The sequence below is a fragment of the Pelecanus crispus genome, chromosome 13, assembly GCF_030463565.1.
Source record: "Pelecanus crispus isolate bPelCri1 chromosome 13, bPelCri1.pri, whole genome shotgun sequence".
In the NCBI taxonomy this organism is placed as follows: Eukaryota; Metazoa; Chordata; class Aves; order Pelecaniformes; family Pelecanidae; genus Pelecanus; species Pelecanus crispus.
Window position 1 is genome coordinate 9,794,394 of NC_134655.1, and position 12,950 is coordinate 9,807,343.

Genomic DNA, 12,950 nt, shown 5'->3' on the forward strand with positions numbered 1-12,950 from the left:
AAATATTGTTTATGTAATTACCTAATACTAACCTAGCAAAAAAGAATTATGTTTGTGTAAAAAACCAAACGCTAGAGCAGGGCCATGGATTGATTATATGCATGTCTTCTGTTTGTATGGTTATCAGAGAAGTGGCAATGAAGTGGCAATCATTAAGGGAAGGAGGAAAAAAAAATCAAATAGAAAAGAAAAACATCTTATTGATTTGTTCTGCCAAAACCACTACGTATATAAAATGCTGAAAATGGAGTAGGTCTGTAACCAGTATCAAAGTTTCTTTGGTTGAAAAACACACAGAACACTAGCAATGTGCTTTAAATTAAGTACTTGTTTCAAAGGTTAACAGTACTATTCCTTAGGCAGAAGAACAAAGGCGAGCTGGTGAAGAAAATTTGGTGCAGTAGAGCTACTTAAAATACTGTATCCAGGCACAACTCATTTGGACGTTTTTCAGCTCAAAGCCAATTTGAATTATACAGAGATGCTTTAAAGAACAAAAATACTCACCTGTGTTTTATCTAAGCTCTTTTAGCTGAACCGAGATACTAATTAAAAATTTCACTACTCTTCCTAATTTCGGATGTATTTTTTTAACAGAGTAATAAAGCCATCTAAAAGCTCTGTCCTTCCTCACAGAAGGGTGTTAACATTAGCATCTCTGAAATGCCTTGTCATCTAATGGCTTTACTAGTAACATGTCTGTCATCTGCCTTGACTGTATCTCTCATAGCCAATCTAAAAATATTGTGCAGTAGGATTTCCGAATGCAATACTGATGCATATGCCAACGTTCCTCTCAGTGACAATACTACAAAAGTTTACAATCCAGGCAATGCTTAAATGTAACAATATCTCTCAAATAATACATTAAACAGATGCGTACCTGGTCTTGTAAATATGTGACATAAAAATCTATTGGGTTGGTCAGCGTGCATATTAAAAACCATTCAAGTAGGTCAAATTGTGGATAACTTAAAACTTTAAAGACAGCAATTTTAATAAAAATGTCAATGCAATTTTCTTTGTAAAAACATTTGAGACTGATTATGCTGCTTATATTGAAAGAGAAACACAAGGTCTATATCTTTAGATCTTTTATTGAACTGTGAGCACAGCATCAATAACTGCTTCTCAGCTGTAAATGAAAATTGATTCCAGATCTAACCCGTCGTTTTCTGTGTGTCTTTAATCCCAAATCACCCGCAACGAGACATAAGAATCAGCATTTTGTCTATGGGACAAAGCATGCGTCATATGGCCAGCTCCAAAGTGTCTACACTAAAGATGCTGTGGGGTGTGTTTACATGTGTTAGATACAGGCGATAACTGCGGTCTCTCCAAGTGAGGCTCAAAAAGCGATGACGGGAGTTTGCAGCTGGAGTGGAGTGACTTGCAACTTGCCTCACGCTCTATCGCAAAGATCAATACGGTCCAAAGCTTTACAGATCTGAAGTCTGAAGGGGCCTGCAATGAACATCTCATTGGACCTCCTGCATGCCACAGCCCAAAGAAATTCACTTGACAACTTCTACATCAGGCCCATGACTGCCGGAATTCTAAAAGGAGAGGGAAACCACAAGGTATCCACACAATTTGCAGCAGTTTGGCACTAGTAATCTGGATTTCCAGTCAGCTCTCACTTGCTGAAGCCTCTTAAGCCCTCTGGGGTGAAATTAAAGTGCATAGCCTACTTTCAGGAATCTTTTCCTTGGTGATATGTTGCTAGGCCATCGTCATGTGTGCCTTACCTCTTTCTGGCTGAACCAAAGAAGACCTAACACTTATATTAAGGAGGGTTCTCCAGATCATGTTTATAACTCTTAGGAACAATTTCCAGTTGTTCAAAATCCTGTTTGAAAAGTGGATACTAAAAGTGGGCAGCATGTTCAGTAACAGCCTGGCTAATACTATCTATAGAATAAAATACCTTCCACTGACTTCAACCTGGTAGTTCTCATCCAGAAATCAGGCTCAGCTTCTTAATTATATGACTGACTGGAGCTATCATGTGTGTTGGGTTTCTTCTCTGCAGTGGGGAGAAAAGGAAATGTTTAACACCTGAAAGAGCATGAGGTCCATAGACCCCTAAATAAATGCAACAGAGATCAGAAATAAGTGTGCTTATTCATAGGAGTGAGAAAATAAGACAGAAGAGCTTTGTTTCTTGCAGACAAGCTTCTAACAATCTTCCACCATGACAAATGGACTACTGGTAGTCTCAGAAGACAGGCTGATAGATCAAACTCTCTCCACATACTATAGACATTCACTAAAAGTTGAGATCAAGGTGCATTTGTGGATCAATGTCACTGCCACCCCTGCCGTGTAAATATTGAAGGGTCCCTAGCAATTCTCAAAGGACAAATCCTAGGGTTCCCTACCGACCACTGTTCTCAAAGAATTTCAATTTCCTTGAAATACGAGTAAAGATAACAAACTTGATTTTTACATACTGTGTTTTTATTAATACAAATGAGTAAATGCCAGCTTATGCTTCACATTGGCTGCAAGCCTACAGCAAAAAAAAAAAAAATCTCAGAAAGGTTGTAAAGACAATGATTCCATTTCCTTACACAAATGTTGCATAAACTGTTAGAATGGTTTCGAGCTGAGGAGTTTTAATCTTTTCTCTCCCTGTTAGAATGCGCACGTGTGTACTGCTGAATTACAATGGTCATTTGACTGCAAAATCTTTGCGTTAAAAAAAAAGGTATTTTTCCAACCTTTGGCTCCACCGCTGAACATTCAACATTGTAAAATTCACATATCGTAATTGCCTTGATCTGTCTCTCATGAATGAATATTTTACATACTTTTTGGAAAAAATATTTTGCCGTCAAAAACCATTGCAGTTACTTTGTTGATGTTTATGTGTCTGACCAGTGGGCCAGATCAACCTTTCGCTCTACTTCCAATCGCCTCTCTGTAAAGAGATATGGCAGAAGCTGCTAACGTGTGAAGGCACTGCCAGTGTAATGGGTGAGCGATGCAGCAGAGCCATGCTGCTCAGCTTTGCAAGGCCTTAGTCTGGGATGCAGTGTGTGACAAAAATATAAAGGACAGACACATACGGTCATTCATTCAGGAAACCTAAAAAGCTGCAGGATTCTTTCCTATAATGTGTATAACTTTGTCTATACCCTCTATTTGTAATACAAATAAAAGAGATGCAACCATACCTATGTGGGGTACGTAGGAAAAGTGAAGGTTTCCCTTGAAGTGCAGGGCATTTAAGAAATATGCTCAGCATGCTTCTTGTCCAGACAGTTCATTTATGTGTTACGTGATTGGAAGCATTCATGTTTGGAATCCCTAAATATTCAGACCACAATCTGTTTCTTAAGAAGATATTTGTGAGACTTTAGGAGATTTGAATCAATTCTAATCACTTATAGTGAGATGAAGCTCACACTGCCAAAAGGAAATACATTTTCTACGTACTATAAAATTTTGAGAAACTACATGAACGGTCCTTACGGTGCTCTCGTCTCTCTCCAGCTTATGATGTGAATGGTATTACTGGAAAGTCACATCTGAGACTTCCTACAGCTCGGGCACATCACCACCACCCAAGGACTCAGGCTGCAGCCCCTGAACTGGGAGCAATGTGACACTGTTCATGAGCATGATGCTGCCTTTGGGTAAGAGGCACGCATGTACCACACGACAGCAATGATGTTTTGAGAGTTATCAATACTCCACTGTGCAGTGTAGACATAACCATGTCTTTCCTGCTTAGGATTAACATGAGAGATGACACCTATTCAAGTCAGTGAAGCTTTTTGTTTGATGTCAGCAAATACTGGTCCAGGCATTTACTTCTTCATTCAGCAATGATACATGATTTCATCTTAGCAGTGTAAATTCTGTAAATTTGGAATAATTCTACTTAAGTCACTAGAAAACTACTACTGTAGGAAAACAAAAAGTAACTCCTACCTGATTACATATTTCCATTTCTATATTTTGGGCATCTCAGTATCGCAATGTCATTCTACAGGGGTATTTGGGCAAGTTTCCAATAGATCAGAAAACCTGCTGGTTTCTTAAGCTACCATGTTTGGACGACAGTGCATTGCACAAGTACAGGCTTTTGATCCCTTGGCTTCAGATGAGAGCGCCAGTCTATCTCGGTACTAAAAAATACTGACTTGTATGACTAAGGGGTCAACTGACACCAGAAAATAAATCTTTCCTGGCATGACCCTGAAGGATGGATTAGGTAGGTTGAAGGAGAACATTCAGGTGGTTTGAAAATAAATAAGAAAGATCGACTTATAATTAACATTTCCCAGGCTGAACAGATGATCTTATGCTGAATTATAGCATTATCTTCCTCTCTGTTGCAGATGTTTACACATTTGAACCTACTGCATAGACTAACAGGAAGGATGAATTTAACCCAAAGTCTATTTTTTTTTCTGATAAGAATGTTGAGAATATGAATTTTACCAGCTTTATTTCCCAGCATTATGCATAAATATTTATAAAGTGGGAAGGATAGAGAATGACATCAGCCAGTTTTCTGAAAATGATTCTTCATTAACGTACCAAGTAGGTTGAGAGACTTTCAGTACTGATTTACAGCTACATACTGAGGATTTTCCCTCTCACAAATGGGAATCACTGAATTACTAACTGTGGACCTCCAGCCCTTTACTCACTGACTGGAACAAAACTTATAGACCCAATCTTCTCGGGTGCAATTGTACAAATGAATTACAAAGTGCAAAACAGCTCCGTAGTTGTGATAGTGGTCTGATGTGGTCATTTTACACCCATTTCCAAAAAGGTCATCCATTTCAGAAATTGATTGTGAAACAAGTGGAGGCTGTTCCACAGTTAGTTCAGTACAATGGAGGATAGAAACTCAGAGCACATTAGCTATTCCTGGGTGATGCCATGTGCGGTCTCTTATTCCAAGGCTAGTAAGTCATGTTTTGGTCTAGTTTAATCCACTTCACAAAGTTAATTCAGCAAAACTGACAAAATGCATTCCTAATTAAGAATAAGTTTCCTCCTACAGAGGTTCTATGCACAAGCAAGATTCAAGCTAATGGACTCTGCAGCACCCCAAAATGCTTTTGATGCAAATACAGTAAACCAACATGCAATCACATTCAACGGATGAAACAACTTTTTCAGATTATATGGTCTATGCACTTACATCAGAAGTATTTACCTGTTCATTGTCATCTTCATCACTGCTGAGTTTCAGATCATCCTCAAGCATTCTGAAAAAGAGGAGAGACAATAAGGAATTACATTTAATGAATTAACTTTATATACAATGGGTTGAATCTACCCTTCAGCAAAGTCAGAGGAAAAACCCCCTTTCAATTCAACAGCAGCAAAATCAGATCTGTGATACGCAAACTGATGAATAGTCCATGTATGTATGTATTAGTCCTTCTTTGTGACGCTAGGTAAGAACAAACGACATTTGGACTCATCCATCACAAAGTTTGGCAGTCAGCTCCTCTTTCATGTCCTCTTTTATTTGCACATTGTCTCACGGTGATTAGTCCATACACACCTATGTGTATTTCTAAATCAGAAGGTGGAATGGAAATTCAGCTCTGAGACTGTTAAAAACTGAGAAAAAGTCCTCCATGTTTCATTCTTGATCTAGGTCACCACCGATCTTCTTTGAGGCCAGTACCAATCCCCACCTTATCAAACTGAGAATGCAGAGTGAAGAAATAGCAAGAAGAGGAGGAGCTTGTTTGAAGTTTGATGGGACCTCACAGTTGTTAGTATCTAAAGGCAGAGCAAACATTTTCCAAGCTAGGAATCTGCTAATTCATATCCACATTTTTATTTTTATTTTTTTTTAAATACAGGGAAATCTCACATCACTGCTCCCTGCCCTTGGTTAAAGGGGAAGGAAGCTCCTAAAAGATATGGCTATCCCAATGCCTCCTTCCTTTCTTTTGGCAGAAGAAAGAGTTGAATAATGCATATTACTATATTAACACTCATATTACGTCTTTTTTTTTAATCCAAGACTTGTGTATGGCAAAACACGTGGGGTAAGAAACCATATTATTTGCTGTTACATCTTGCAGAAAAGGTCTCTTCTTTCGAGGTCTGTCTACCTAGAGAGACATGACTAGCAGCCACCAAACACACTCCCGTACAGCTTCCAATATATTCACACTTTTATCTGGTAGTCCTCCTCAGAGCTGATATTCCTTTGGGTACTCTTCTACCTCACACCAATCTCTTCACCTTGACAAATTCTCTTATCACAGGATGACGTATGAATGAATCAGCACATCTCACCCAGATCCGCCGTGACAGCCACTAAAATTGCTGAGCTTCCTTTCTCCCAGCCTGAGCTCCTTTACCCACAGCAGGAGGCTCACAAATTGCAATTACTGTTTCCTTTCTGCCTTGATGGAGACTGAAGTCTATGATTTTTTATTGTTAGCCTTTAAATAACTGTAGCAATCAATGGATGTTCTGTTAGGAAGTATTTTTTTTTTTGTTTGAAGACTACCAGTAAATCATGGAAGCCTCTTGGTATAAGGAATTTTAAAGAGGGGACAATAATCCCAATGTGGAAATATCAGAAGGTTCGAAGCCCTACTGGTGCTCTTAAAAAGAGAAAGTGCAAGGAGATCTTTAAACCGGTTTGTAAGTCATCTGTCTTTCGGTGACCTCTGTTGTCGGGCAGCTCACTGGTTACAAAGTAGGTGGACACATAACTACTAGTCATTAATGTCTTGACAAATGGCAGATGCCTCCCTGTAATATGTGAACCCATAAAAGTAAGACTGTAGCATGGATAAAGAATCTTCTAAAAGTAAGAATTTGTGGTGGGTTGACCCTGGCTGGATGCCAGGTGCCCACCAAGCTGCTCTATCACTCTCCCTCCTCAGCTGGACAGGGGGAGAAAAATATGACGAAAGGCTTGAGGGTCGAGATAAGGACAGGGAGAGATCATTCACCAATTACTGTCATGGGCAAAACAGAGTCAACTTGGGGAAAAAAAAAAAATAAAATTAAAATATTACCAATCAAATCAGAGTAGGATAATGAGAAACAAAACCAAATTTTAAAACACCTTCCCCCCACCCCTCCCTTCTTCCCAGGCTCAACTTCACTCACGATTTTCTCCCCAGGTGGCACAGGGGGATGGGGAATGGGGGTTGTGGTCAGTTCATCACATGTCTCTGCTTCTCCTTCTTCCTTACACTCTTCCCCTGCTCCAGCGTGGGGTCCCTCCCACGGGAGACAGTCCTCCATGAACTGCTCCACCGTGGGTCCCTCCCACGGGGTGCAGCCCCTCAGGAGCAGCCTGCTCCAGCGTGAGTCCCCCACGGGGTCCCCAGCCCTGCCAGCAAACCTGCTCCAGCCTGGGCTCCTCTCTCCATGGGGCCACAGCTCCTGCCAGGACCCTGCTCCATCATGTCCCTTCAGACATCCCCCTGCTCCGGCGTGGGCTCCTCCCCGGGTGCAGGGGGATCTCTGCTCCCCGTGGGCCTCCGTGGGTGCAGGGCACAGCTGCCTCGCCATGGGCTGCACCAGGGGTGCAGGGGAATCTCTGCTCCGGCGCCTGGAGCACCTCCTGCCCTCCTTCTGCAGTGACCTCGTGGGCTGTAGGGCCATTTCACATATGCTCACTCCTCTCTCTGCTGCTGTTCTGCCGCAGATTTTTTTCCCCCGCTTCTTAACTATGTTATCCCAGAGGCGCTACTACCATCGCTGATGGGCTCGGCCTTGGGCAGCAGTGGGTCCGGCTCTGTCGGATGTCAGGGAAGCTTCTGGCATCTTCTCACAGAAGCTACCCTTGCAGCCCACCCCTGCTACCAAACCTCGGCACGCAAACCCACTACAGAATTTCTCAGGAAATATTAATCTTTAAAGGCCTGGACTTTGGTGATGAACAGGAACTTTTAATGCTGTTTATCTAGCAGGCACATTCATTTTGTTTCCCCAGTGTCATTACTTGCTGTGCTATTCTCAACGTATCGCTGTACCTCGATCTATCCACAGCCCCAGATTGTTATCTGCAAGTCTCATTACACACCAGAAGGACAATACCCCCAGGAAACCGAGACCATCTTCATACAGGACTATATCATTCTGACTCTTAACTCTAATTCAATCCTACACTCCTACTTTTAAACCTACATCTCACTTTAATGTGTAAATTATCTACTGCTTTAAAGCAGCACTGCTAGATAATGTGCTCTATTATTATTTTTTAATGCAGATCTAAGAGGACATAATGCAAAGGATCTTTTCATGAACGAAGCCCAAAGGGTGGTGGGTTTTTTTCTTTCCAGCTATCACTTTTTTTTTTTTTTTTCATTTGTTACATGTTAAATTCCTTTTGGACATATCCTGGTAGAAATAAACCAAAAAGGACAAAGGAAATTCCATATTGGATAAACGGAAAGACAAAGAAGAAAACATAAAAAAGATAAATGAATACACTTACAAAACTAACCAAACAGCCATCTGAAATGGCTGATTAATAACTGTCCTCATACAGCCTATACAGCAGACACTTTCTAACAAGTACTGTAAGCGCAAGACATGTTTATTGAATATTGAAAAATATAAAATGGATATAAAACATGATTAGTAGGAAGGACAACTGTTAGAGTTGGTTTCAGATAAACTAAATTTGCAGGATTTATGAGTTCCCTTCAAGAGACTAATGGATGTTTAGACAACTAGAGAGAGGAAAAGAATTGGATTTTGGTATTTCTTTAGCAGTTCCAAGCTTATCACTTGGAGTATATAATTCTTCCTAGCCTGTTCTGCTAAATGAAGAATATGTCATCGCATTCAGTTACAAAAATCAAAGGTTAAACAACTAAACCACATAGCTTCTAAAATGCATCACACTCTCCTGGCAGATGGAATAATTAAAGAGAAACTGAGTACGGTATCAACAATAAATATATGGTAGCCAGAGAAGTGAAGGAATAAATTAAAAATACACAGTATGTGCAAGTGAAAGTAGAATGCTGAAGAGTTCAAATAACCTGCTCCCAGATGATATTGGTTGGAAGAGGTAATATTTTACAGAAAGCAGAGGACTAGATGGTCCTCCACAATTTAAAAATGTGCTTAATATTCTGAAGACATGCGTCACAGTAGCTTGTACTGTTTAATGTTTCTATTAACTCTCATTTATAAGCAAGTAGCATCTGATCACACTCAAAGCCCAATAAGGGCTTTTTGAGATTGCCAGCAACCTTAATCCAAGGTGACTATTTCACTGTCATGTCTAGAAAGGTAACCCATTTCAGCTTCAAAGCCCTGAGACAGAAGAGCTCTGTAGCTACAGCTCGCTCAAACACTGTCTGGATGGTTTGAACGCAAAATTAGGCCCTCTTGAATGAGAGATCCCTGTAAACACACAGATGATCTATTCTGCTTTAGGTAATTGTTAACCTCAGAAACACCCAGACTGGAGATTACAGAGTGTATTTGTTATGATGATCAGGCCAGCTATTAACAAAGGGCAATTTAGTGGATGCGTTAAGGTTACAATAAATACTGTCAATGAGGGCAAATCAAAGAGAAAACTGCTTGTATCGGAAAGCTATCTCCAGAGGTGTTACGAATTCATTTTATTTCCTATTCTTCTCTGACCCAGCCGACATTATTATTGAATATACATGTACTTGTTTGTCTTTTCACCCATAGCTAATGCAAAACACCACTTTAGGGAAAGAGTGGGATTAAGTAGGATTTTTTATTTCATTATTAGAGCAATGCCATTTATCGTAACAGTTGAAGTTGTGTCAGCACATTTATTATAATCTACAATTTCCAGAGGTTTATAATTTGGAATCTGAAATTATTGCAAAGCAGAAACGTCAAGACAAAGCAACACATTTATCTCTGGTGTAAGTAGGGGCAATCTCATTGACTGACTACAATACTCACTTCCTCCAGGGATGAATCGGCTCCCAAAGCAGATTGTTCCTATGTTACAAATTTAACTAGACAAATGGCTGAATGAGAGCTTTATTAGGATGAGTTCTGTAGAAGTCTCACTAGGAATAGTAACAACAAAATATTATTTTTAGGAGCCTTCAACTTGTACGAGCCGTCAGAAGACGATGAGATGGACCAAAATCGAAATGAGCTATTTTTATAACAGTTTATTATGATTTTGGCATAGCAAGCTAAATTTTTATCTTCTCTCTTTGACTCTTCACACATTTTCCAAAAATATCATTAAAGAAACATGCCATGATAATAAACCAGTTTAAACATAATCAGAAACCCCTCTGTATCTGTTCTCTTAACAGACAACATCAAAAGATTATGCAAGTCCCATCATGGCTTCTGTTTCTCGGTGGGACGGACTCCATGTTATACATTTTTCCTCTCCATGTTCAGCACGAATGAGTCACAGAGTCCCTCTAGCCACTCCAAACTGTTGTTAGTTACAGCATGAGTTACTCAGTTAAAATATAAGTCCAGGCACATTTTCTTAACTGCTTCAGAGAAGTCATGAATAGTGAGAGGCCAAACCTGCAGAGCACGATGGTCTAGGATTTGATGAGACTTTTGGGGTCACTGAAATAGGTTTTCCCACCCATCAGGGCTGGGAGGAGCAAAGGCAGCAGAACCTCAACTCAGCTCTGGGGTCTGGGCTGAGACTTACTGGCATGTCACTGAGCTCAGCTGCAAGCACGCTGAAATTGGACTTGTAGCCCATCCCTACTGTTGAGTTCAGCAGGTGTTTTGTGCACACCAGACCTGCTGGTTTGGGATCCTGCGAATGAACAAGTGAAGATTTGATTAGGAGATGTGAGATAATCCCCTCCCTGAAAAAGCACTATCGTGATATAACACAATTTCAGATATTTTTATAGAAGACACTGAACATTTTAAAGGAGTATTTTCACAGCTCAACATCCTTTTTTGTTTACATGTATAACGTATTTAAATGCTTTTTACAAGTGAATAAGGTCCAGATTGCCAGCAAACTTTTGAGAATGCTATGCATTTCTTCCTGCTCTGATTGTGTAGGGCTATGATGGGAGTACACTGTGTTTATAATAAGATGTTAGAGGTTTGGTGAGGTTTTGTGAGACAGCTTCATCAAGGAGGAGGTGCTTAAAAGGCAGTCTAAATAGAATCCAGGTTCTGCACTTCTAATTTGCTCTGGGATCAGTTCACCACTGCACTGGAGGTCCACTCAGATGTAAAAAAAAGCCTTGTGGGAATGAAAAGGATGGAGAAAAGGGAAGAGAGGTTTGCAAGCAGACAGCAAAGGGAATACTGGGCAATTGCCTAATCCTGAACTGCCCAGAAAATTAACTTGCTCATGTCAAACCACATTTGTACAAAATGCATATCCCATCTAGGTCGTATCACAACAAACACAAGTGTTGCTTCTGCAGGAAGGAGGACAGGCAATGGCTGAAATGCTTATATTTGGCTGAAAAGAAAAGGTAAGCATGAAACTGTGCCTAGTGACACAAAAGACACAGCAAAGTACTGGTAAGAACCAGCGGCTGGTATGGGAAGCATACAAAGAATGCGGGTGCTCTCCAAGAAAAGAGTTCCCTCCTGCTTCAACCTTCCACTGATACAAAAGGACGATATTAAATGGAGGTTTGTGTGATTTAGATTGGAGTAGCATGCGCTACAACTAGTTATTCTGCTCGATATTAAAGAGAGAGCTTAGACTGTTAGAGCAAATTTCACTTGTGATATGTAATAAGACTTAAATCCAGAACAGGAATCAAATAAATGTCTTTGAGGTGAAAAAAGTAGTACATTACCATCCTGAGCTACGAAGCTCTTGTCACACTCTCGTTTGCAGCAATACCTATGCGGACGGAACACTGTCCATGCGAATAGTGACTAGCACTGAGATGCAACCTTTTCTACCCCTGAACTTTCATGGAAATAAGGCTATCAGTTCAACACAATCTGTGCCAGTCGACCCTATGGACTTTACACAGAACTTGTTTTTCATTTTCCTAGTGCATTTCTCTGTAGTATATAAGACTTCTCTGAGACCGGTAACTCAAAAGGTATCATGCAAATGACAAACTATATAATGGAATTCAGATGTATTTTGAGAATGTGTTGCACACACTGGAGGACAATTTTATTATTTATCAAGGGGGAAGAAGGGGGCCTACATGTGTGAAAACATCTAACAATAGATTTCCCCAGAGAAGCTTATAATACAGTGGACAAAAAAAAACCTGTGGAAATGAAAATAAATGGTAGAGTAATTCCATAGGAAAAAAGAAGATCTTTTGTTTTAAAATATCCCATCTATAAATCTTGAAACCTGATATTCATTCTTTTGCTGAAATGTGCAAGTCATCTTTAAAATATTTCCTCTGAGGTATTGTAAGAGTTACGGTAAAAGAAAATCTCAGAAGATTAAATGGAATTTACAAGCACCATTTACCTTAATAGTCAGGGCCACTTGTCCAGGAATTTTATACATACTTAAATATAGTTTATTAATTTTTCCTTCTCCTCATGCACCATTTTCTTTCATTACATTCTTGTCAACGACGAGGTCAGTCTGGCAAACTCTTACTCACGGGCGTAACTTCTACTCATCTGAGTAGTTTCAGTGGCCTGAATAGGACTAATTGGCTTAAGGATAGATCAAGTCCTCAGCCTCTGGCCTGAAATTGCCTCCCCTTAGAAAGAACTGAAGTCAAGGTTCGTGTCTTCACTGCAGAAAAGCCTGCGAGCAACAGAGGTACCTGTCTCTTCCTTCCCGCAGGAGAAGGCACACATTAGCCTCATAACACGGTCAGCCTCCCTCTGGCCCAGCTGATGGAGAAAGATGGCTTGCTAAGAAACACTCCATTTTGTGTTGTCACACTCAGCCTGCCTTAGTGTTCCTGGCACCATATCAGTAATTAGTGTAATTACAGCTGGTGAGAGAGAAGTAACCCCTGTGGTTATCTATTAGGTACCTCACAATCAGAGAGTGC

At 40.2% G+C, this 12,950-nt stretch overlaps 1 protein-coding gene across 1 annotated transcript in view; it reads right to left on the bottom strand.

Moving 5' to 3' along the window:
- AFF2 (ALF transcription elongation factor 2) overlaps positions 1–12,950 on the bottom strand; it is a 254,917-nt gene that overhangs the window by 85,026 nt on the left and 156,941 nt on the right. Inside the window, exon 8 of the mRNA XM_075720780.1 lies at positions 5,183–5,234. Coding sequence (XP_075576895.1) covers positions 5,183–5,234 — 52 coding nt within the window. The remainder of the gene's footprint in view (positions 1–5,182; positions 5,235–12,950) is intronic.